The sequence below is a fragment of the Amborella trichopoda genome, chromosome 2 (assembly GCF_054954075.1).
Source record: "Amborella trichopoda isolate Santa Cruz 75 chromosome 2, AtrichopodaSantaCruz75HAP2 v2.0, whole genome shotgun sequence".
NCBI classification, from domain to species: Eukaryota; Viridiplantae; Streptophyta; class Magnoliopsida; order Amborellales; family Amborellaceae; genus Amborella; species Amborella trichopoda.
Genome location: NC_142337.1, coordinates 10218563 through 10244829, shown reverse-complemented (window position 1 = coordinate 10244829; position 26267 = coordinate 10218563). Strand labels below are relative to the sequence as shown.

General features: G+C 40.3%; 1 protein-coding gene across 15 annotated transcripts; it reads left to right on the top strand.

The window, feature by feature from the left end:
• The first annotated feature begins 688 nt into the window (after window positions 1-688).
• PCFS4 (PCF11P-similar protein 4) lies at window positions 689-25528 on the top strand. Of its 15 annotated transcripts, none has more exons than XR_016049105.1 (10): window positions 689-1234; window positions 4992-5093; window positions 6119-6320; window positions 6847-6963; window positions 7609-8409; window positions 10173-11168; window positions 11610-12155; window positions 12849-12958; window positions 24751-24848; window positions 25075-25528. XR_016049105.1 is itself a non-coding variant. In XM_088857936.1 (9 exons), exons 3-8 carry the CDS (start codon window positions 6318-6320, stop codon window positions 24799-24801), a joined length of 2514 nt encoding a protein of 837 aa, XP_088714062.1. In that variant the 5' UTR covers window positions 689-1234; window positions 4992-5093; window positions 6119-6317; the 3' UTR covers window positions 24802-24848; window positions 25259-25528. The 15 variants fall into 15 exon arrangements, 8 of the variants coding, with proteins under 8 accessions (XP_088714062.1, XP_020531517.1, XP_011628431.1 ...); XR_016049101.1 differs by having other exon boundaries at window positions 6119-6376; window positions 25259-25528; XR_016049100.1 differs by having other exon boundaries at window positions 6119-6376; window positions 25231-25528.
• The last annotated feature ends 739 nt before the right edge of the window (window positions 25529-26267 follow it).

The following is a 26267-nucleotide window of genomic DNA, read 5'->3' as shown; positions in this document are numbered from 1 at the left end:
ACCAAGTTACTGAGTAAATGAGGTGCTCTCTTACTACCTTGACTCGCAACCCTTCGAAAAATTGGGAACATTATGCTACAAAAACATACGCTCTAAAATCCAATTCTAAACCGTATTAAAGGGTTTTTTAACATTAAAACAACATTTTTCAACATCAACATTAAAACAATATAGAAACATATATTATTGCATCATCCATTGTTAGTTGGACTTTGTAACTTCATCAATTGAATTTATGTGAAATTATAAATTGTCTCGCATATTTCCTTAATATTCAAGTATTAAATTATATAAAAGTTGTTTCAAATTTTTTTTATAAGATAAATTTATATAATATGATAGTGTATACTTAATCTAAGATTTTTTATTATTTTAGGGGGTTTTGACCTATTTTTTCTTTCTAAAATTGACTTGACCGACTAATCCGATTAACCGCTCCTATTCGAACGATTCCCAGCCTAATGACCGATTAACCATTCCGATTCAATTTTGTGAACACTGGTTTAAGGTTGCAACCACATAGAAACCGCACCCTTTGCGTATCCTCACTCTCATTGCGCCTTCCTATCCATACTTTGATTCGGGTAAATACCATCCCATCAATATTTGCTTTCTCTCTCTAAAATAGCAATTTTTCTCTCTCTCTAGAACTCCAAAAGGAAAAGCGATATGAGTGCCCTGATTGAACATAACTGAATTTCATCACCCTCTTTGTTCTCTTCTCTGTCCTACCGCCCGCTTCCGTTTCCTTCGAACTCCCTACTCTTGCACAGTCTCTCTCTCTAGAGATCAGATTGTGACCTTCTGCCCAACCTCTGAGAGATTCCGATTCATCTCTTTCTCTCTCTTACCATGGCAGGGCCTCCTATTCCACATGAACAAGACCCATCTATCCGAATGAGTTGAAAGACCAGGAGCCATTAAAGCAAGGAGATCTTTAATGGAGGAAGAGAAGATCAGGTCAAGGAATGCGAATGCAACTGCGGGGTTTCCATTGGGCCAAAGACCTCCCCCCCCTTCTATCCTCGACCGCTTCAAGGCTTATCTTAGAGAGAGAGAGGAAGAAGAAGAGATGGGTGTTTCCAGTGAAGATGTTGTGGCTTTGTACATGGAGGAGCTCTCCGAACTCACCTTCAATTGCAAGCCCATCATCACAGAGCTAACCATTATTGCAGGGGAACAACAGGAATATGCGAAGGGGATTGTGGCTGCGATTTGTGTTCGCATAATCGAGGTAGTTTTTGATGTTCTCTTTTCGATTTTTAAGAATGGGGAATTGATATGAAATTGGGATACGAAGAGAGATTGGGAATTTCTATTTGCGTCTCTTTCTTTGTAATTTTTTTTGTTGGGTTTGTGTTCAATGGGTTTGTTTTGTTGTTTAGGGTTTTTGAATATTGGGTTTTGATGTTTAGTTTGTTCCACTGCCAGGAAGGCTGGGTTTCCCTATCTTTCTGTCTCTCTGTGGTTTTATGGGTTTTCGTAGCAATAAGTGTTCGCTTCTTGTGTCTTTCACTTTCTTTTTTATTCTCTTTGCTGATTTTTCGTCCTTTTACTTGTCTGGTTTGAGTATGGATTATTGGCAAGGTGGGTTTATGAGTGGACTGATTTATCTCTATAGTAGTCTTGGTATCAGAGTTACGTGGGGAACTTTCTCACTAATTGGTTTTCATATCTCCCTTTGTTTTAACTGAGCTATGAATTTTGAAGAATACAAAAGCACAAACTTAATCTCAAGCTGTATTAGGTTTTGTTGATTGTGGACCTAGGCAATTATTTGTATATTTCAAATATAGAAAAGTGCTTTTCTTACCTTTCTGTTTTTGCGTGGTTTACCTGATTTTTTATATGAAGTTGAGAACTTCTATAGAGCGATTGGCACCAGTGGTTATATTGAAAAAGAGAAAATTTTTCCTCTTTTTCCTTTATTTTATCGCTACCCCTCTGTGGCTTCTTTCTTTTTCATTTTCCTCAATTATTGATAGGATCATTAGTTCCAAGTATTTTTTAGATCTCACATTGTCGGTCAATGACTATTTGACCATGGATCATGGTTGCTGTAGACTTCATTTTAGAATTTCTTGGCAATATTTTGGTATCAAATTTCATGAACATGACTATAGTAAGCCAATTAATCTCAAGTTAAGGAAAAAATTTAAAAAAATAGAACTCATGATAGCTGGGTGACTTCGGGAATTTTGTCACAACTAATTTAGTCTGACTGATAGTAACTGTGACACACAAAACATGAAATTGCTGCTATGATCTAGCATGTAAATGGGCTTCTCCTTCCCTCAAACGTTACATGAACAAAGGAACAAGGAAATAGTGACCTGTGAGAGTTGAAGGCTTCCAAGGCAGGCTGGGCTGGGAAAATTCAGGTGCCTTCTCATTGTTCATTTCAAACATCTTAAGGGTCACGTTCCAACTTGTAGTAGACTTAGATCTCGTCTTTGTTTTTCTGACATTTAAGAAACTTAAAACTTCAATAATCCTCAATGGTGGTGGTAATGTTCCAGGATTGTTAACTTTCTTCCTTGTCATCAATAATGTTGTTGTCGTATTTGGGCACCTGCAGCCAGAATTGTGAATGTATACATTCAAAATCTGGAGTGATTTCATAGAATTGGAAAGGTGACTACTAAGACACTGAGTATGAAGGCACTCTTGAGGATAAATAGTGCTTGTCTATACACTGTTATGATGTTCTCTGGTTGCCTCTGTTGCCATTTTAGCTTTTGTCTTTGGCCACAACCTTCTATGGTTTACTGACCTAAAGTTTCTCTAGTTTGTCTGGCGAACACACTTCTCTTATAGTCAAAAGCTCTTTGGCTCCATGGAGTAATTGATAAAATCTTTATGTAACTCAAAATGATTGTTGAATAATGTGAAGTGAGTTGTACTAGTAATTGGCAAACATCAAAGTTCATTTTTCCAATTGAATTAAAGTTATTAAAACATTAAAAAAAAGAAAGTTATTAATGATTGAATATTTGAAGAAAAATGAAAGTTTTGGGAAAACTTGTTGTTTTATGAATGATAGAGGACATCGGTAAAAAAATAAAAAAAAATATTTGAAAAAATTAGAAGTTTTGGGAAAACCTGTTGTTTTATGAATGATAAAAGAATGAAGGGACATTGGTAAAAAAAAAAAAAAAAAACAACCTTTCATTATTTTTATTCACAAAAAATTGAAGGGACCTTGATTGTGCTTCATTTTATAACAGTCAATGTTTATCATTATTCCTCTTGCACAATTGTGTACTTCCCCATTGATGTTCATAGCCTAATACTAAATGGACAACCTACCGTTATTTCATAGTAAATTCTGGAGCAGAGGCACTGTTCACCATGAAGGTTTTTAAGGGCACTATTACATGTTGATGATGGCTAGGGATTTAGAACCTTTATAAGTCATATCTAGATTAAAATTACTATCTAACCACTTTCTGTCTCTCGCTCATACTCATACTCATGCATTTATTCTAGTGAGGAATGCGAAAGACACTATTATGCTTGATACTCATTTTTTTTCTGTTTGATGGTCAACTGTTTTTCGTTGAATCACCCTGAATGTACAAGAATAATGCCTATACAAAATTTTTCCCTTAACAAAATAGGGTTTCTACACAATAAAATTAGAAATCACAGGGGTTGATCTATTTTTTTTTGTTTTGAGAAAGGAAACTGTCAAACTAATTTATAAGTTTATCACAAGGGATGATTTATGATCCCGTCCTTTGCTGAAGCGTCTGCCACGTTGTTTGTCTCTCTCCATGATTGCTGAAAGGAAGCCTAAGATTGTTGGCACTCAGAATTCATCTTTCATGAGAGGATGTAGGTGCCGTGCATCTCAAGAATATCACAGGGATTAAAAAGGTTTATCAGAATAAAAAAAAAAATGGACACATTACACATATGAGTGTTTGGGAGAAATTATTAAAATTTGGAAAAAAATTGTTAGATTTTTGTCTGTTAAAAAAAAATGATCAATAAAGAATTGTTTTGAAATTATTTGAATTTTTTATATGCAACAAAGAAAAACTAATGTGTCATATGCCTGTTGGCAAATGACTAGCATGCACTTAATGGATTAGTGAAGACTTTAGATGTAAAGGGGCTCTATTGAATTTTTTGTTGTGTAGGTATATATGTCAAACAAATGTGACACGAGGCATTCATATTCTGCCCTGGGAAACTGCATGCTCTTAGTCAAGTGTATACATTTTATTCAACTTCTAAGGACTTAAACTAATTGCCATTTGTTCACTCCATGGTGGTGTAATGTTGCCTTGTCAAAATGTTGTACTAACTGTCTTGTTTCAGTTCGTTCTGCAAGGTGGGGCTGCTAAGCTTGCAACTAGTGTTCAAGAACTTGGTAGCTCGGGCTCGGGCTCGGGCTTGGAATCACCCGACTTACTCGGATCCGGCAGGGTGTCAGGGCCTGTTCCAAAACGTCAAAACCTGCTTGAGTCTCACCATGTCCTGGATCCCTCTGTTATTTTCACAGAGTAGCCCGAGTCTTGGTGAGACTGGGCCAAGTCGGAACGCTGACTTGGGTTCTGGACCCTAGTGTCTTCGAGCCTAAGTCCATGTTTTCAAACAAAACAAACACACCTTAAACCTCTGGAACTTTGAAATGCTTTTGTTGTGTTATTGTATTTACACTGTATGCAACATATGGCTATCACCTATTCAGTAAATTGATTGGCTTATCTTGTCTAAGGGATACACCAGAGAATTTTGTATTATGTAAACGTGTCAATGTGAGATCTGTGTTTAGAAAGGTAACATTTCTTGATATGTTGATTTGTGATGGATTATACGACTCGTGGCCATATGTATGTATCTTCATTCTCTGTGGAATTGAAAAGTTGATTATTAGCAGTGTCCGTTGGAGAAGCTTTTGCATTGGATATTTGTTTTGCTTGCATAATGAGGCTCGTTTTATTTTTCAAGCTAACTTGATACGCAGGTTTGTTGTATTGTAGGTTCCAGCTGAGCAGAAACTTCCTTCATTATATCTTCTTGATAGCATTGTGAAGAATATTGGTGGGGAGTACGTGAACTATTTCTCTCTACGTCTTCCAGACGTAAGTCTTTACATCTTCTTAATATGTAGTGGTGTTCTCTGATTTTACAATTTAAATTTTATGTGATTTGGTTAAATTGCTATTGGGAAAAATTTGTCATAAATAGGGCATTAAGGTTTGAAATTTCAAATCTTTGATCCAAAATTAGGCTCAGATTCAAATTTTATGAGAAAGGGAAATGGTGTTCATTTGGGATTTATATAGGCTTTTAAGTCCACAGCCTGTCTTTTTTTTTGAAACTGGTTAACTTGGTTGAATAAAAAGCGATAGATTATACAGCCTATGTCATGCATGGGTGCAACCAACTCGAAGAGCAAGTATCCCATCAGAGTATGAACCTGATAGTTCCATTAAAAGAAAAGTTTCTACTTAAATAGGAATGCAATATCTCCCATTAGATCTGGAGAGATTAATCATAATTTATGGTCTCAAGACTCGAACATCTCATATTAAAGTGGAACTCTCACAAAAATGACATTCCTATATGGTACAGGAAATTTTGGAGTGAAATTTTTCATCTTGATTGGCACTGTGAATATTTGCCAAACTTTGACTGGCCATTATGACTGGTGAATATATGCTCTTAAGGCTTCGTATATAATAGTAGATTTGAAAGAAGTGCCATTCTCTCTCTGTCTCTCTCTTCATTTGGTGCTGCAGCCCCCTGGGGGGGGGCGTAAACGTGAAGGAGGGTTTAACTGGGGAAGCAGTGTCTTTTTTTTTTATTTGCTTTTTTCATTTTTTTAATGTGTTTTATATTTTGGCTTGTTTCAGCTGTAATTTAGATCAATGCCCATGATATTTTGGTAAATGTGGGGTTATAATTTCCAAAATTTGTATGTTGACTTCTCAAGACCATTATTGTTCAAGCTGGGGGCTGATTCAGAATCTTGGATAAAATTCATTGAACGACCTCATAGAACTTGAACAATCTTGTACATTTGAAAATTATGTGTAGTACGAGCTTGATAGTTTTCTCTTACATATCTGTTTGGAATAGTAAGTACTTTTTTTATTTGTAACAGGTATTTTGCAAGGCATATAGGCAAGTTGATCCTGGTCAGTATCAAGCCATGCGCCACCTTTTTGGTACATGGACAGGAATATTTCCATCTTCTGTGCTTCGTGCTATTGAGGTGGAATTGCAATTCTCTCCTGTGCGGCGTCCATCGTCTGGCATGGCACCATCTAGACCATCCGATTCCCAGCCTCCACGCCCTGCCCATGGTATTCATGTCAACCCAAAATATTTGGAGGCACGGCGCCAATTTGAAAACCCCAATGTAATTCTTGTGAATTCCATTTGGAATTCTATTCAATTCAATTGTTTTCTACCAATAATTCAAAGTATAGAATGATAATATGGTTATGTTCCGTGTTCTTTTCTTCTAATATTGTGTTGCAAGTCAGGAAAAATCAGGAAAATGCCAGGAACACCTGCTAGATTGTGCAAGGGTATCATGACTGTATCTGGGCTTTCTTTCTTAGATAATTTGTTTTCCCCCAGTTCGACGTTTAAAATAAAACAAATAAAGCCAAATGGTAAATTGACTTCGTGAGAGAAAACTAGTCAGCCGAGAAAGTGATGTATGTCCTGGAATGCATGTTTCTGGCACATATGCATGATCTACTGGGTGTTTCTTTTCTGATATTTTCTCAGAAATTAATTACCATCTCCATCTGGATAATTGATATATAAATATGATTTCAGTGTTTGTTACTGTTTTTAAGTGGTACTAATCAATGCTTGCAGGTAATTAAAAGAGAGCGTGAGAATAATTTGCATATGACAGCTTTTGAAGGAGAACGGATGGAGAGGGTTGCTTTAGAGAGTCCAGAAGGATGGTCTGGAGCTTCTCCAAGATTACATGTGTGCAAAATTTCCAGCTTTTTTTTTTTTTCTTTTTTTTTTCATATAATTCCTAGATTGTAACCTCATTGTGAGGAACACTGTTTTTCTTAGTGGATTTTATAAATTATCAAAAGAAAAGGTGGTGTTGCCCTTAGCTTTAACATTTATGCCCTTATTCTTATTTCTTGATTCTTGAACCTAAAAATCCATACACGACGAACCTGGGTTTGTTAGGTTTTCATGCTTTGATGTGAAAGTTCGTGATCTTGCTTGCATTAACCAATTAAAGAACTTTGCTGGTGTTTTAAATTCACGATTCCTCGGCTTTAACTTCCAAGATTGGGTTATATGAGTTGAATGATACTGGGGTTTAGGGGTTCATGATCCACACTCCGGATTCAATGTTGAATAATAGTCCTCGAAGTAGAAATGCTTTCCATTTTCTGTCTATTTATTTAGAACTAAGCTATTGCTGGAACCTAAAAACAAATATCCAATTAGTGAAAATTCGGCTTTAGCATGTATCCATTCAAAATGAGGACTTGTCATGTAATTTCCTATCTTTTAGGTGCAATAGCATGCTTTGTTTTTTTAATAGAATTGTCTTTAAATTTTCTTCGCTAACATATGCATTTCTTGTGAATTTATATGTCAACTTTGCAGACTAATCAACAGGCAAGAGGAGTGGTTTCAAGCATCCCAATATATGGAAGAAAACCTGCAAGTTACGGTGATATAGACTTGGACCACAATCAGGGGCTTTCCCCAGGAAGAGTTGGAGTTGTGTCTGCAAGAGTTCCTTCAGGAAATCTATCTTCGTCGATAGCTGCACCTGAAAACAAGATTTTAAAACCTTTATCTCCTTCAATAAGTGGGTCTGAAACGCCTTCATCACCTTCAGAGGGTGCATTTATGAGGGAAATATCTCCTGCAAGAGTAGGACATCAAAAGGCTTCCCCATCTCGTGTGGGGTTTGGAATGGGCAGAGTGGATGAAAAGCTTGGGGAGAGGAGTGATCAGTGGGAAAGGCGCTGGGTTGATGATAGTGGGGCTCACCAAATGGAAACTACTTCTAGTCCAAGCCGAGTTTACATCCAAAACAATGGACCTGATCCAAGAGCATTGATTGATGCATATGGAAATTACAGAGGAAAAGGTGTTATGCTTGAGAAGCTCCCAATAATTGCACCAGGGCCCAAGGTGAATGGCTTCAGCAATATAACCACTGCAACAAATTGGCAGAATGCTGAAGAAGAAGAGTATGTTTGGGAGGATATGAGCCCTACCTTGTCCAATCATAAGAAGAGCAATGATCATGCGGGTCTGGATTCTTCTGTTGGGGGCTTTGATTTGAACTCGGCTTTAGGGAAAAGAAAGGCTGGTTTTCTTGAATCTGACATCTCTGGGAACAACTGGAGTAATCGTGATCCTGCTTCCTTAAATTTTGAAGATAGGACATCCATTGTATGCACTGATCTCCTTTCTTCAATTCTGCCATACTTCTTTGGCTTATGTTCTTGGTCTTTTTTCCTATTCTCTATTTCCTAGTTTCCTCTCCCCTCCCCTGATATTTCATGATTCTCTGTTTGGATGGCTTTTGAAAACCTCAATATATGTAGTTTTGCCTAGGTTTTTTCTTATTTTCAGTATTTAATATGCAGGAAACTAGTGAATGAGAGGCTATAATAACGTGGTGATTCTACTTGCTCGTGTCCCAAGGGAACTGGACTTGGTTGAATTAGTTGTCTTGAGTTGTTTCTTTCTATATTTACAATTTTTTTTTCTTCATTCTTCTTGAAATTACCAAACCAATTGCATCTTTTTAATAATGATGGAAATATCTGAATTTTTTCCTGATTCTCGTATTCACTAGTAGAGGGTTGAAAACTCAGTTCCTATATGCATATTTTTAAACATGTTCTACCAACAAACCTGTGGGAGAATGACTTGCATTTTTCTCTGATACATGTTACTAAAGTTGCTTAGTGGAGAGTGTATTTGATGCATGTTTGTTAATCTTGGAATAAGTGAAAAGGGTATATCTTGGTGAAAAATTTACCTTTTTTTTTTTTTTTTTTAATGATAATTGCAAAATCTTTTTTTTATTCAGAAAATGCAGTGTTCAATAATTTGCGAACTCCAGTTAGCCAGTTTCAAAAAAAAATAATTTGTGAACTCCAACTCATACTCGGCAGCCTGCATAGTCCGAGAGGCCCCCAATGAGCTGTAACAGATTTGGCCTGAGTCACTGTAGCAACTTGCCCAAGTACCTGATGGACTCGGATGAGTTCCATGTACTCGATCAAGTCCACTGGAATCACCAAGTCCGTGACTTTCTTGATATAAATAGTCCCCCCTGGGGAAGAGAAACTGGGGGGGTGGGGGGTTGTGTTGGGGCTTGCACCTCTGATTCTCCTTTCTTCTATTTTCTTCCTCACTTGAGCTTTGATCTCTCCAAAACTTCACTCCTTTGGCGTTTTTTTCCAACCCATTTCAAATCCAGATATGAGATTCAGCAATATCAGAAAACTCATATTCGCAAGATTTTTTTTTTTTGAGCTAGGATTTGGTCAAAGTTGTTTCTCGTGAGATTTTCGCCACCCTTGCTCTCTATCCGCCCTTAAAATTCTTTCCTAAACGTATTCTTGTGTCATATATCAAATCCGAGGCTTAGATTCCACAAAGAATAAAACACTGAAAAATCAGATTTACAAGATTTTGTATATCTAAATTAGGTTTGGCCGAAATTTCAAGAGCTTGGAGTTTATTATAAAATAACTGAATGTTATGTTAGATTATCATATAATTTGATTGAGTGCATGCAAGTAAAATTAACTTTTCATCATTTTTCATTTTGTATATAATTTTTTGTAAGTTTTCATTTTTTCCCCTTTTTTTGCGTGAATTTTCCTAAAGTTTTTGGGATTCTTTGGGTCCTTCTTGGGGGACTTGGCAAGTCCACTCAGGACTTGCTTAGTCGACTTGCCCTGGGCTTAGAAATGGATCCCTATGTTTTAAAAGTTCAAAACCTGCCCCTGGCAATTTTGGATTCCTGTCCTTCCCCGAATTTGACGTATATGATGCCTTTGATTTGTGTAGTCCTTGTACGAAGCAATGGTGCTTTGCTGAGATATTAAAAAGAGTAAGGCTAAATGTTGCGAACTGATAACTTCCTGATAAGTTGTTGATGATAGATATTGGATATAATTGCCGTGGGTTTTTTGCAGCGAAGTCGTGGATTCATTGGTAGGAGGTATCCAGTGGGCATAGGGACTCAAAATGAGTCACGATCTCTATTTCCGGCATCTCAGGCTATTCAAGAACGTGGAAACTTGCCACACCATTTCCCTCACCCTCCCATTCAGTACCTTAACCCAAGGTCTCGGGTAAATGACCTTCCAGTGCCAGTTTCATCAAGTGGCATTGCTCTGATTGGCTGTCAACCATTACCTTCTTATGTTCTGGATGCAAAAGCACAGACACATGGGGGAGCCTCTAGTTTTCCAGTTTCTTCATACCCTGAATCTTTGAATTTAGAGGTTCTCTCCCCTGCAAGACCAGTGCCACCAAGTTCTTTCTCTATTCAAAATAACAAACCGCAAGGATCACCTTCACCATCTATTGGACATATGGTATGGGCATCTGCAAATGACCCACTTCTGCCAACTTCAGTTTCTGTCATTCCTCAACAAAAACAGTTGAAACACCATATGGATATGTCTGATGTCAAGAAACTAAATCAGATGTCAACGCAATCTTTGCTTTCGTCTCGTAATCAACTAAAAGGGCTAAATAAAACACAAATTCTGCCTGGTTTAAGATCATTGGATCAAACAACACTTGAGCAAGCCACTCCTATGCTACCTCAATCACATCAATCACAGGGAATCCAAGAAATCTTGGTTGGGTCGACCCCATCTATATCTCAGTTATTAGGTCAAAACCTACATCGTGGAAGTGTGAGAGGACAAGGAGGTGGGTTATTGGCAAATCCATTACCTGGCATACCCGCTTTATCCAGCATCTCAAATACATCCTTGTTGAGGAAAGTTCCACAACCTCCCCTTCCTCTGGGCCCCCCACCAGGTTCATCACAGACTGGTCTTCTAACTCAAAATACGGCTTCTCTTATGGGTCCTCCACCAGGGAACCATCTTTCTGGGCTCTTTAAATCTCTTATGGATCAAGGTCTGATCTCATTGACAAACCAAAGTGCGGTGCAGGTAAGGTCATCCATGCTAAACCCAATTCCTCACTTTTTATTTGATAATTTGTTGAATCCTACTTGCTAGATGGTTTTTACCAATTAAAAGAGAGAATCAATTTCTATTTTGGTGGTAGATACTTGCGGTCATTAATTAAATTCCAGTCCCTGCCTGAGCTAAACGTTCGAAAGCTGATATTTGTTTGTAGCCTGTTATACCTTTAGTTTTTTGTCTAATTGGTCGAAATTTAGAGAATTAGTTCCTGTTTTCTAATACATTTTCTGCTTTCTTTTCTTGTCAGTGGTAAAGTACAAAATCAGTTGAAATTTGAGTTCTTTTTTAGTTTTTCTTGTTCAAGAATGCTTTCTTCATAATAGATTCAGTCGAACTTATTCCTATACCCAAAATTCCCAACCTTTTGATGATGTAATATAAGGATGCTCTGACTTGATTTTTCAGGGTTCCATAGGCTTGGATTTCAATGCTGAGCAACTCAAGGTGCGCCATGAGTCAGTCATCAACGCTTTGTATACGGACATGTGGAGACAATGTGCAACATGTGGGCTTCGTTTTAACTCCCAAGAAGAGCACTGCATTCATATGGATTGGCATGTCACTAAAAATCGCATGTCTAAGAATCGCAAACAAAATCCATCTAGAAAATGGTTTGTGAGTGCTAAGGAGTGGCTCAGTGGTACAGAGACATTGGGTTCTGAACCTGTTCCTGGGTTTTTACCTGTGGAAACAGTACCTGAAAAAAAAGAAGATGAGGAAATGGCTGTTCCTGCCGATGAAAACCAGAGTGTTTGTGCATTGTGTGGGGAACCCTTTGATGATTTCTACAGTGATGAAACTGAGGAATGGATGTATAAAGGTGCCGTCTACTTGAATGCTCCAGCAGGATCCATTGAAGGCATGGACAAGTCTCAGTTGGGTCCTATTGTGCATGCTAAGTGCAGGTCTGAGTCAACAACTGGTCATGAAGATTTTGAAGGAGCTGACGTGGTGAGTTACTTGATAATTAATTGCTATTGTTTCGTATTGGACTTTTTATTTGATTTTTGCCATTAAGGCTCGTTTTTTTTTTTCAAACATTAAAGTAACAGTGTCATTCCTAGCTATCATTTTATTCAACCGTGAAGTCTGTTTATTTTCATTTTGTCTTTAGTTCATTATCAATTCTTATTTGTTGCCTCGCTTTTTTTTTTCTCTCTTTTCTTTTGCCTAAATGTGGAAGACTTTACTGATGTATTGAACTTGCATTCTGTTGAGGTATGTTCATAGGGCTATATTTATGTTTGGGAGTATCTTTCTTGTCCTTTTTTTTTTTGAATAAAGGAGTCACTTTCTTGTCCTTACTGATGCATTAAACGTGTGGTAATTTTGTTGAGGCATGTATATGCAGCTGGTAGTTATGTTGGGTATCTTCCTAGTCCTCTTTGTAAGTGTCTAAGAACCAAGAAATATCTAGTTTCTTGTTATTAAGAGTTAAGCCTTGCTGCTTCTAATAACCTTCATTGATGTTAGAAGATAAGTCCTTGTATGATAGAACTCGGAAATTAGCACCATGAGACATGAGTGTGTGTGGAGGCGCTGCCAGTGAATGCTTTTCATTTAAGCAATGAGTGTCCAAAAATTAATTTTTATATATTATATGTTCTTGTCATGTGGTCTGATTGAGGGTATGGACCTTGATAGGTAATGGGGGAACATGATTCATGTAGCCAACCCCAAATGGTTGGGATAAGGCTCGGATGATGATAATGATGATGAGATGTTCCTGTCGTGCTGTCGGCAACGTCAGTTAGGTGGACATAAGCGCATAAAGTCTTCTACTCACCCAGTTCAAATTCTAGTTTAATTGGATTTCGAAAATGTTGATGATTATGAACTTCCTTTTTGGGCCATTATGGCCCATACATTATCTTGAACAACCAAACACAAGAGTTCAGAATCTCTTTTTGTTTTAACTTATACAATATTTCTGCTATGCATCTCGCTATCCTTCACTGCATATATGTTCTGGAGTTCTTAAGTCTGCAATATGAAAATTAGTGACCTTGTGGACTAATTTTAAAATTGAGGCATCAACATCTAATGGGCATCTCTTGAGACATCTGTATATCAACTCCGTCAAGCAAAAAATTAGAAGGCCAAATACCCAAAGAAAACCCCTGTACAAAACTGTTGTATTATAAAAAAAAAAAACAATATATCAAGTAATCATGCAAGAAGTCCACCAAAAATAAAAAATCTAAACATTAAAATTTAAAATAAAACACAAACCTTAATTTTCTCAAACCCTGCACCAAAAATCCTTTTTTTTTGTACCTTAAAGGCCAAAACCCAACAAGGAATACCTTTACAAACTCATCACATTATGAAGTAAACAATCAAATAATTAGATAAGGGAAAGTATATAATGAGACTATTTACCTTTGGTACAAGGTGGTCACAATTGATCTTGACCACTAGATGTGATATTGGGTGGCTGCAGTTATTTTATTGACCAAGCCCAAAGTCCAAAAGAAATTTTCTCGAACTTTGTGACACATCCAAGCTATCAGATTTCCCATTGGATAGTTGTAAGTAATTGTGACCTTGATGTATGAAAGGTAAATGATCTCATTGTATACAATCACATCAGATAATCATACAAGAAGCCCCTTTTGAAAAAAATTTATTTGCATTTTCTTTCAAATCCATACAGACAAACCAACGTTTGGATTCAACCAAAAGAAAAGATATGAAGGTTACTTACTCAAATCACTCCCAAAGAATGGACATCTGGTGACTGGAAGAATTGCTAAAATCCAACGCCTATTTAAGTTTTGTTGTAGAGATAGAGACAAATAATATTCTTTAAAGGGTGAGGTTTGTATAGAGCCTAGGCTCTAAACAATCAAATTAGAGCCTACCTTCAAATAGTGTTGAGAAATATAGTTTTAATACTGAAAATATTTGTGATAGTTTTAAAATATATTTTCATCTTTATTTATACAGTTTAAAGCTTCAAAAAAATAGTGTAGATCGATAGATCTATGAAAACTTGAAAATTGACGGTTCAAAAATGCGTTATAAAATACACAATGTCCAAAATGAAATCCATTTTTTTCTCATGTCCATGCATCTAGATGTTGAGATTATCAATTTGTGGATATTCGGGCATGAAAACAACCACTTCTAATGAAAATTTTGAGGTTGGCTCAAATTTGATTGTTTAGAGCCTCGGCTCTATATAAACTTTTCCCTTCTTTAAAAGGACCTCGCATATTCTTTTTTTTTTTTTTTTTTTTTAATTTCTTGGTTTTAGATTATCAAATCTTACCCAACCAAAAAGCGTTTAAAAATATCTGGAAGGACAAAAAAATCATCTGGCTGAATCCATCCTTAATGACAAGAAAAAACATAAAAATAATCATTTTAGCCTGGAAACACTATGGCATCTCGAATGGTTGAAGCAGTCAAACAGCCTGCCCATCCTGATTGAACTGGATATTTTGAGGTTGGATCTTTTCTGTGGTGATAGTGGTTTAGAACCCCTGGTTCGACCACTGATGGCCACCAATTCCCTGCCTGATCTGTTTGACTCACCGCCCTGGTCCGGTCCTGATAACATTGGTTTGCATGTCCAAGTTTTAGACAGAACCAAACTATAATGCCTTACTTTATCTGACATGATGGTACTCTTATTTTATAGCGGTTAATTGTATTGTTTCATTCAATCTTTACCTTGTGGAGCCTTATGGGCTTAGAATTTGATATACACTCATGATGTTCTCCATGTAGGTTAATCAGCATAATTAACATGATTGTTAATTTTTCGTTGATGAATAGTACTCTAGTAGTATCCCTTTTATTAGAATTTTATCGCTTTTGGCTCTTAAAAGAAACGGAGTTATGACATTGTATTCCTTGTGGAGCCTAATGGAATGATTTTGATGAACTCGTGCTCACCATGTAGGTTCCTTTTTTGATTAAGATCAGCGTAATTGACCTGGACTTTTCTTTTTCATCAGTGATTAGTAGTACTCCTTTATGGGAATTGCATTCCATTTATCTCTTTATAGAAAATTATAAATAGATTACAGTACTGATGGCCCTGATATCCTTCGGCATGTTTTCCTATTGGGACTGTCTATGGAGAGAAGCTAATTATCGATGCATCTATGAAAATATATCTAATCTAATTGCTGAGAATTATTGGTCTGCTTGCTCAGTGAAAGTTTCTCCCAAAGTTGTCTAAGTCATTATTAATGAGAAAGTTGCCTATTGTAAACTCTTTAGCTTGCAGCCACCTCATTGTTTAAAGTTACAAAGCCAACTAAACCTGAAATCTAGTTATATCTTTTACTTTCATGATAGTGGGGTCTTTTGAATTATGGTTGGCAGCTCCTAGCAGATGTTTCCCCTAAACGAGGTGGTTGAAGTCATTTTTGAAATAGCATTGAGAGGAGACTACTTTGATTATGAAAGGAAAGTAGGGTAAACGGTGTGGTTCCTGCTCTCCCAAATTTATTAGCCATATAGACCCTCAGGTTCACCCAAGCCCTATGGAGCTCTTCCCATGGAAATTTGTTTGCCTAAAACCCCCTTCTTTTCCTTTTTTGGTATGCAAAATTTACCTAATTTAATCAAGAAAACCCAATTTGGTCCAAGCTAAACATAAAACTATTTCTTAGCCTGTTCTCTCTCTTCTCTCTCTCTCTCTTATTGTTTTCCTTCCATTGTACATATTTTATTAAATTTTCTTATATGTCTGATCAAATAATGGTACAACAAATTTTAAATGTGCTGTTGCAAATGAACTTCACATTCCTTTCAAAAGGTTTTGAATGAAGAATCCTCAAGGAAAGTAACTCTGAGCTGATTTGAAGAATGAGGAACCACACTAAGAACCTCTGTTATACGTCAATTAACAAGAAGAACATTAAGCCAAATATTGCAGGAACAATTCAATAGGTTAAAAGATTGGATGAAACATTTTTTCAGATCCCAAGTTTTGATGTTTGTGCCCAAAAATATACGAAAGGCAAAAGTTTGAACTTCAAACTTTTCTAATTTTGTTACTCAAACCATGACTTCGTGCAGAAGACAGAAGAAACAAGTCACTTTAAAAACATATAAGAATTAGGGAGGCAGATAGAGATAGACTTAGAGACAGAAACAGAGGATGTGGGCTAAAAGGGTCCCAAAACTTGCATTATCCATTTTTAGCATACAAACAAGTCATCAAAAGAGTTCAAAAGAATGGGGGTTCAACAAAGAGCTTCAAAAACACTAATCCTGATTCAATACCATGACATAGGTACTCCATTAATGCGAAATATTATCTGAAAAAATTCCTTCACTTATTTGGAGAGAGGAGAAAGAAAGTGAAGCATATTGACAAAGCAATGAACATAAGAAGGTATATTTGATGAATCTTCGAACTATTGACCTTATTGAAGTTTAGGAAAGGAAAAACAAGAGAGTAGAGGGAGAAAGGGTGAAGTAACATAGAGAAGATAGGTTATTAAGTTGGACTAAATTGAGTTCTCTTGATTAAATAGGGTCAAAATCGTAATTTTCGCATGCCAAAAAGAAGCGAGGGTTTTAGGCAAAAAATTCCTATGAGAGGGGTTCCATGGGGTTTTGGTGAACCCAAGGGTATAGACGAAAATTTGGGAGAAGGGGGGCCGCCTTATTTTCCTCAAAAAGTATAGTTAACTAAGTCGTTGTCATTATCATCATCTGAGCCTTATCCCAACTATTTGGGGTCGGCCACATAAATCTTGTTTCGCCATTCTGCTCAATCAAGGGCCATACATACCCTCAGTCATACCATATCTCTTTTTACTATTTCATCGATGTACTTTTGGGCCTTCCCCTTGCTCTTTAGAGCTTTCCACTTGAACAAAATAACCCCTCCTAGCTGGTATTGTATTAGGTCTATGCTGCACATGGTCAACCCACCTGAGTCTATTTTCCCTCATCTTATCGCCTATTGGAGCCACCCCTAAGTTCTATCATATGTATGTATTTTGAAATTTGTCATTTCTTATTCTTCCACTCATCCATCTCAATCCTCATCTTAGTTACACTCATCCTTTCGATGTGTCATTTCTTGATCGCTCTACATTCCACCCCATGAAGCATGGCTGGTCTTTTTTTTTTTTTTTGAACTTATTCACTATTGTATTGTATTAATCTAAAGAGTAAGATGTACAAATTGCTAAAAAATGGGCTTCCCACAACAACGGGAGCTCTACACAAAGACCACTGAGAGGATGGTGAATGCCAAAAAAATGATATACAACAAAAGGCAGCCTAGTGGCTGGAAAGCCAACAACCTAAAAAACCACTACAGGAAGAGAGTGACTAGTCTCCTGTCATTGCTGCTCCTTGTCCAGCAAGGGCGTCAGCGACGTGGTTCTCCTCCTGCCAAATATGAGGCCATGCAACTGGAATAGACCTGTAAATGTTGAAGATCTCGTCAAAGACATGGGCGAGTCTCCATGTAGGTGTTGCCACCCTGAGGCCCAAAGAATAACATTTCTAGAGTCTTCTTCCACTATGAGATGGATGCTCTAGAGAAGGTCGAAGAGTTTGAGCCCGTCGAGGAGGGCGAGAGCTTTTCTCGTGGTGGAATTGGCTAGAGCGATGGATTTGACGAAAGAGGAAAGGGAGGTGCCTAAATGATCCTTGAAATGCCTCCAATATCGGTGGGACCAGGATTGCCGAGAGAGCAGCCATCGAACTTGACCTTGGTCGTGCCTTGATCTGGGGGCCTCCTATGGGACGATCGAGGGATATCGAGGAGCCTTAGGGAGAGGAGGTTCCACCAATTGAGGTGGAAGGCAAAGGTAGTGAGATGCTTGAAGAGCTTGTGATTAGAGGCCCGAAAGATGACCTTGGATCTGATGTTGTCCCTGAGGGAGTGGATAGGAGAGAAGCAAACTTGGAAGTTGTGGTTATTGCGCTCGATCCATGTGGCCCACAGTGTGGCTGCTACGGAGGCTTTCCACAGGAGGATGCCGAGGAGGCCCATGGGAGGAATTTCGCCATCTCTAACAGTTGGGGCACTGACCTTGTGGTAACCAAAGACTAGTTGAAGAGAAGGGTATTCTTCCAAAGCGTGTAGGCAATACTACAGTGGATGAAAAGGTGAGGATTGGATTCCTCATCTTCCATGCACATGATTCAGTGGTTTGGGTAATCATACCCCTTCTGCGAAGCTGATCAACCGTCAATGCTTTTTTGGAGAGTGCGATCCAGCAGAGAAATTGGATTGGGGGGGGGGGGGTGGTGAAATAAAGGACTGTCCGGCCTTGGTGAAAGTAGAGTGGGAAGGGTAAACAGGGGTAGAGGAGAATTGAACTTTACGGTAAAAGGAGGAAACTGAGGAGGAGCCATCTGAGGTGAGGACCCGATGGTTGTCTAGTCCATGGGGAGAAAGGTAGACAGAATGTAAGAAGGGTTGGGCTTGAAGGAAAGCATGGGTCTCTCCTTCAAGGAGATTTCTACGGAAATTTGTGTTCCATGAACAGGAGGCTTCAATATGTTGGAAGAAGTTGGCAACCAAGATGTTGGGGTCTCCAGCAAGGCAAAAAATGGTTGGGAAAAGGTCTCGCAAGGGCCTATGGCCGATCCAGAGGTCGGACCAGAAGATTATGTTGTTTCCCACTCTAGCATGTAAGTGGATATTAACATTGAAAAGAAAGAGGCAGTGTAGGAAGGACCTCCAAGCACTAGAGCAAGAATTGTAGAAAGAAGAAAGGGGTAGCCAAGGGGGGCTATGGAGTCGGTGTTTGTGCCAAAGTACGGTTTGCCATAGGTGGCCTTCCTGGATTGTCAAGCGCCACTACCACTTGCTCAATAGGGCCAGGTTGTTGAGTTTGAGGGAGCGAATACCCAGCCCCCCTGATACTTAGGCATGCAAACTGTGGTCCATGAAATGAGGTGTATCTCTGGAATATAGGGACGTTTGAAAGGGTGGCCTTGATGAGGGTGACTCTACCCGTTGGGGACAATAATTTGCCTTTCCAAGTGGCAAGCTTGTGGTCAAATTCGTCAATGATGTGCTCCCATTGCCTGGGTTTAAGTTTGCCAAGCCAGAGACGGAGACCCAGGCAGGTGGATGGAAGATGGTCCACCGCACATCCCATTCTGTTGGTGAAAACTTGAGCGGTCGAAGGCTCCATGGCAATGCCAATCATCTTGGATTTGGCCATGTTCACTCCAAATCCTGTGGCCAACTCAAAACACTTAAGAAAGAGAAGAAGCTAATCCACTTGTTGTTTGGATGCCCCACAAAAGACGATGGTGTTGTTGGCATATTAAAGATGAGAGACGGCTGGGCCTTCATTGGAGCATGTGAAAGTCCTCCAAGAGACCGTGTTGATACATTCTGGCCAAATACCTACTGCGACTATGGCAAAGAGGAATGGGCACAAGGGGGTCCCCTTGTCGAAGATCCTTGGATGAGCGGGAGAAGCACTTGGGTGTGCTGTTGATAAGGACCGAGAACACTGGGTTAGAAATACACCCTTGGATCCACTTGCGCCAATGGGCCTTGAAGCCTATTCGGAGAAGAGTTTCATTTAGGACCTCCTAGTCCATGTGATCGTAAGCTTTCCCCAATCGAGCTTGACTAGGAGTTGGATTGGGTTCTAGAATGAATGCATTCATGGGCTACAAGGGCACCGTCCAAGATTTGGCGGTCCTTCACAAAATCCCCTTGGTGGGTAGAGATTACCCAACCTAGGACCTCCTTGAGTCTAGAGGCCGGGACTTTTGCTAAAACTTTGAAGGAGATGTTGATTAGGCTAATGGGTTTGAAGTCCTTAAGTTCTTTTGCCCCCTCTACTTTAGGAATGAGAGCTATGAAGGTGGCATTCGTGCTCTTGTTTATAATCCCCCTCTCATGGAATTCCTCAAAAAAGGCAATGATATCTGGCGAAGGGGATCCCAAAATTCCTTGAAAAAGGTTATGGGGTAGCTGTCAAGGCTAGGAGCTCGGTGGTGGCCAAGATCAGCTATGGTAGAGACAAAGAGCATAGTCAGGGGGAGGGTTTGGAAGGAGAGGTCAACTATCTTAGGGGTGGGTTAAACTGGTCCTCTAAAGAGGGACACAAAGTAGAATAATGGTGTTTTCAATTTGAGGAGTTGATCAAGGATCACACCATCTAAAAGTAGCTGAAAGGATGGTATTCTCTCCTACGACAATCTTGTGAAAGAAGGCCGTATTGATATCCCTGCATTGGAGCCATATGACCCCACATCTTTGGGCCCATTAGATCTCTTCTTTTTTGAGGGTGTTGAGGTAGGCTTGTTTAAGCTGTGACCGAAGAAGGATATGTTGCTAGCTGAGATTGCGAGATTCTTCGGTGAGGTCCCAAAAGTTGATGGTTGTAAGGTAATATTCTTTAAGGGCATGAAAATTCCCAGGGAGTTGCCTGCTCCAAGTTTTGAGGAAGCCTCTGAGAAGTTGGAGTTTCCTCTGAAGGCAGTAACCTGCTCACGTGAGGACTCTATGGGAAAGCAAGGCCCACAAAGAGAAGATGAGGGAAGCAAGGCCGGGCTCCTCAAGCCATGCTAGCACGAAGCAAAAAGGTTTGGTCCTGATCGAGGTTGGGAGGGTTTTGAGAAGGATAGGTTTGTTGTCGGAAGTTGGCTTGGGTAGGGCCAAAGAATGCGTGCCAGGGAAAGAGCTTATCCCATTTGAGGCTGATGAAGTATCAGTCCAATTTGGAAAGAGTGGAAGAGGAAGAGTGGCTGGACCAAGTGAGAACAACACCTAGGAGAGGGATGTCAATTATGTCGTTTCTAGAAATGAAATATGAGAAGTCTAACATGACTGGAGAGATCCTTGCGGTTGAGTTCTTCTCAAAGGACCACCTTATGACATTGAACTCACCACCTATTTACCACCGAGCGGGGGAGAGGGAGGCAACAATGTCTAGCTTGTTCCAAAGGAGACTCCTAGCTAAGTCGGAGTTAGGGCCGTAGACTTCCGTGAACTTCCATGGTAGCCCTTCAAAATCCTAGAAAGGATGATGGTCATTGTGAAGAGGCAATGTGAGGAGGCTAAGGTGTGGGAAGAAGGGTCCTAAATGACCCATATTCCACCGGAGGCATCGGCGGAATCAAGAGCCACCCATTGGCAAGACTTGCAGCCCCAATCCTTGTGGACTTGGGCTAGGGAGGGGGAGGGTTTGGTTTCGATGAGCGTTAGGTTGGAGGGGCATTGTTTGGAGCAAAAGGTCGAACAAAGTTGGTTTTGAGGGGATCTTTCGGGCCCCTGATATTCAAAGTAAGGAGCTTCATTGGTGGGGTGGTGGTGGTGGGAGGCGGAGATGTGTCTGGGGCTTCTGAATCCCGGTTGTGCCTCTTGAGGAGTAGGGGCACAGGAAGAGGAGAGAGTATAGAAGTCGTAAATGACCCCGAAGCGAAGGTTTGAGAGTTCTCATTTTCCCTTGCCGCTTACTTTAAACATGTTATGTATGTCCATTTTAATGAACTTCTCTAGGCCTTTTGGCGAGCCATCGAACTCGAGACCCATCAGAATGTGGATCTCTAGGATATTGCCTTGTCCATCTGGTTAACAAAATCTGAGTCCACTGAGGTGGGTGACCCCGAACTGGAGGCTGAGAAAGAGCTTGACTGAAGGGGAGGGAAGAAAGTGGGGTCTAAGAAGGGGGAGGGGCTGCCGTTTGGTGAGGAGGGTCCGGCCAGCTGCTTCAGTGGGGGCTCCACAAAAGATGGAGGGTGGGGTTAGAGGAGAGGGAGGTGGAAGAATAAGAGGTGAAGAGCAATAGATGGGGTGTGGGGTCAAGGGGAAAGGTTGAGAAGGGGGAGCGATGGGAGATATGGATCGTGGGACAGGAATGGGTGTTGGCATGGGAGCGAGGGTTAGGGGGATGATGGGGAGAGGGGAGAATGCCAGGTGAGGGAGGTTGGGTTGGGGTGGAAGGGGGTAAGGCGTAGGAGGGAAGGGTACTAGGGAAAGAGAGAGGGAGAGGAAAAGCATAGAGAGAATTGGGGGGGGGGGGGGGATAAGGAAGGGAGGTGGAATGCCTGTGGCCAAGGGGAGTTGGAGAGATTGAAAGGGGTTTTGGGGGTAGATGCAGTGAGTGGAATGAGGAGGGTTAGAGGGAGGAAGGTACAAAGGTGGGTATGGGGGGGTTAGAGGAGCTGGGGTAAGGGAGAAGGGGAGCATGAGAAGAGGCTGGGGCCATGAGCTTAGAGGTCAGAGGTGGAGATGCGAGCAGCTGGCCATAGGAGGGGGGAGGGAGAGGAAAGACCACCTGCAAAAAAGGCGGAAAGGCTGGTAGATGTAGCACAGAAGCGTTTGGGATAGGGGTGGAGCGAGAGGAGAGGGAATTATTGAGGTTTACGACGATGGGAGAAGAGTGGCAATGGCTAGTGGGTGGGAGAGGATGGGTGGAGGGCCAAGAGAGGATGGCTTTTAGGTTAGTGGTGCCCGAGGGCGACAGTGCAGAGGCCTTGGGTAGGGAGGAGAAATCTTCGTTGTCAGATGGAGGACAGACGACTGGTTGCGTTCCATGTGGAGAAGGCGGCTAAAGGGGAATGGGTGGTACGAAAGGCAAGTACGGGTTTTGTCAATGAGGGTCATGTTTGGAGGTGGGAGAGGGTTTTGGAGGCTCAAGGAAATGAGGGATGAGGAGGCAGGAGGTACGTGGAGCGAAGTGACAACGAGGGTGGATTGATGGCAGGTCACGGTGGCCGAGAGGGGACAAGTGTCTTGTACATGGGCGGTTGAGTGCATAGATGCATTGGGAGGGGATGAGGGAAGATTGGGAGAATCTGGGCCATCCATGTCTGCCACAAGAGAGTGGGTGCCAAGGGGGTTGATGGAGGTAGCCTCAACAAAAAGTGTGTCGGGGTCTCTACATAGAGCATTGTGGAACCTGGGATGGAGGGATCTGTGTCACTGCGATGACTTGCGTCGTTTTTTGAGAACGGACAGTGATACACCCGTCGCCAGAAGGAGAGGCATGCGGGTGGGTTGGAGGTTAGACGTGGCGGCCAGAAGGAGCAGAAGCCGGTGACTAGGTGGTGTAGACGTAGAAGAATTATCTTTCGATGTGTAGCCAAAGCTTAGAGGGGATGGACTAGGGGTCCAAACTTTGACTTGCAGTTGAATAGTATCCATGGTGAGGAATTTGCTAAAGCCCCAATGGATAGAGACACTGTTCACAAAGATCATGATGAGTTAGAAGGTAATTGGGTGAAAAGCATGGAGGGAAATATTTGAAATCCTCAGCCAAATCTTCTGTTTCCTGAAAGTTTCAGAAAGGGGAGACGGGAGACCAAGTAGAAAAGGACAAAGAAGCCCATTTGAAGTTCAACATCTCAAGTTGGAGGACTTTGTCGGCAGAAGCATCCGAGGAGAATGAGAAGAGGATAAGGCCGTAGAGAGCCTGCGACATCCAAGGTCCGAGTCTTTCCATTAGTGTTGGCCCAGTTTCTCGATACCCCTAATGTTGTCCCTCTTGGGACTGAAGAGGCCGATAAGAGAGGAAGCTAACCTACACTTTTGGGCAGAGATATGGGGGACCTGCCAGTGAAATGATGTTCAGGGATGTGAGATAGCCATGGAGAGGAGGAAGGGTGGGTGGGGGGGGGTGGGTGGGTGGTCAAGGTAGAAGACAAAGGACCAGGTGTCTGGGGGGCCGAGGAGGCAGAGGGGGCTGAGCGGGGGAGGTGGTGTTAATAAGATGGACATAGTTATGGTAGAGTGGGGGAAGGGAAGGGGGTGGAAAGTTGTCGGACGGAGCACAATATTTCATGGGTTTCCTATAATTCAATACCTTCTCTCTTGGTGTTCTTTACTTCTTTTTTTTTATTGCATGGCTGGTCTTATAGCCATCGCATAAAACTTCTCCTTTAGTTTATTGGCATGCAATGATCACATAAAATTCCGGATACACATCCATTTTGTTCACCCAGCTCTAATTCTATACGCAACTTCTTCCTCAATCTCTCCATTCTCTTAGATTATTGACCCCAAATATTGAAAATAATGTCTTTTTGGTATTTCTTGGCCATAAATCTTAACTACTTCCTTGTTTCTACTCCTATTATTACTGAACTTGCATTCTATATATTGTCTTAGTCCAGTTAATTTTAAAACGTTAGATTATAGGGCATTCCTCCAAAGTTCAACTTTACATTGACGGCGCTTCTATCGCATCAATCAAGACTGTCATCACGAATAATATGTACCATGGTATCTCATTCTTTAGATTCGTAGTTAATTCGTCCATAACCAAAACAAACGGATATGGGCTCAATGCTGACACCTAATGTAGCCCTACTATCACTTACACTTAACCAAGCACATGTGGTTAATGTTCCATTCTGGCATGCTTGAGTAGGAATATCTAGATGGCGAGGAAGCATCGTCTTTTTCGGTTTTGTGTAGCTATCCACTGTGATGGATTTTTGTCTAAGAATGGCTAAAACTTCAAAAATCCCTCCGTTATATATATATATACTTCTGATGTTTTGGTGAATTTATGGGGACTGGATGTTTAGTTCAACTTGGGGTGATTGTGTCCTTGACTTATCATTCTTCTAATTTTTTTCTTAACAGGTTTGTGGTAATGAAGATTTAGGTAGGGAGAGAAAAAGGGTGCATTTGTAGGGAAAAAGCAAGGATCGGCGTTACTTGTAAATTATTGAGAGATTATGGTAAGTAATATTATTGAGTCTTGGTACGTGGTTGAATTTGCATGCAGTTCCCGCCATTTTCAACCATGTATCTGTGATGTTGGGTTTTCTTGTACCATTACAAATAGAAATCTTCCTCAACAAAGAATTTAGTTCCAATGTCATCTCTCTCTCTCTCTCTCTCTCTCTCTCTCATGCTTTATATGTTGAATCTTGACGGTGGTCATCTTCCATTATATCTTAACAGATAAGCAGACCAGCACAAATTATTTGCATTTGCATGGCTTGCCTGTAACTGTGGCTCCTGAACTTAGAAACTAGCAGGCTCCATTGTTGAGGCTGCTCCTCCTATTGCATATGTTTTGTCTTTTTTTTTGTTTTGTTACTTTTGATCTCTTGGCAGGCAACTTATATGAAGGTTCCAATACCAGGCATGGATTTTCTCTAAACGCATTTTGTCTATAGTCTCGAGGATCCTATGTTGGTCGGAGCATGTCATAATGTTTGTATTGACGAGGAAGCTCTTCTGCTAAAAACTGTGTATATTCGAGAATCAGTGTGTCTGATGCGCCTTGGTGTTCATACCTGTTTTCTATTCCGTGAATTGCAGAAGAAAGGCACTTGGTTAATTTCATTGTGTTCATGGATTGTTGATAAGCACATTATAAACTCGGTATATGGAATTTTGGATACATCCGGCATAATAGTCCCGTTTTCTATATGAGCTTTATTTCCATGATGTGACTCTGAATGAACTTGATGAAATTAAAACAATCCTTCGTAGCCTCAAGTTTAGTCTGTTTTGATTTTTCTTTTGCTCATCTTTCAGTTAGATGCTTTGATTTCTAAAGATCATTCGTTTGCAGTCGTTGTCAAGTCTCATCCTTCAATTGTGTTTTTAAAATGGCGTCATTTTTGTAGAGAGAGAGAGAGAGAGGGGTTTATACACAAGGGGCATCACAGTTAATCATCATTGAAACATTACTATATCATCATTGAAACACTACTATAGGCGTCTGGAAATGGACCTCCAAGGCCTGTCATGGAAGAATGGTAAGGATCAACCGCAACCCCACTCGAAATTGTGCAAAATCTTCCAGTGTAACTACGGTTTATCTCCGCCATCTGTCACTGAGGATGGGCGATGGGTGCTTCTTATATGTCAAGGTTCTATTTGACGCGGAATCACAGGAGTTGTCTTGTGACCGGTGGAGTACTGTGCTAGTTCTCGGTCAAACTTAGGCTAGTCATCCAGTACCCCCTTTTCATATAAAAACGTTAAAAAAGAAGGTTTTTTAGAAAATTTTTCAACTGAATCTGTCAATTCAAAATTTTGAACCCCGATATTAATTGATTTGGACACAAATTGATCCCCCTCTTTGCCCCCCAAAAATCATTCTTTTAATAAACGTTCGTGTTTAGGTGAGATTTTTTGGCAAA

Coding starts and splice junctions, on each gene's coding strand:
- PCFS4 (XM_020675858.2), top strand. CDS start 941: ATGGAGGAAGAGAAGATCAGGTCAAGGAATGCGAATGCAACTGCGGGG. Junction 8,410..10,172: donor TTGAAGATAGGACATCCATT/GTATGCACTGAT, acceptor GGTTTTTTGCAG/CGAAGTCGTGGATTCATTGG. Junction 12,156..24,750: donor ATTTTGAAGGAGCTGACGTG/GTGAGTTACTTG, acceptor TTTTCTTAACAG/GTTTGTGGTAATGAAGATTT.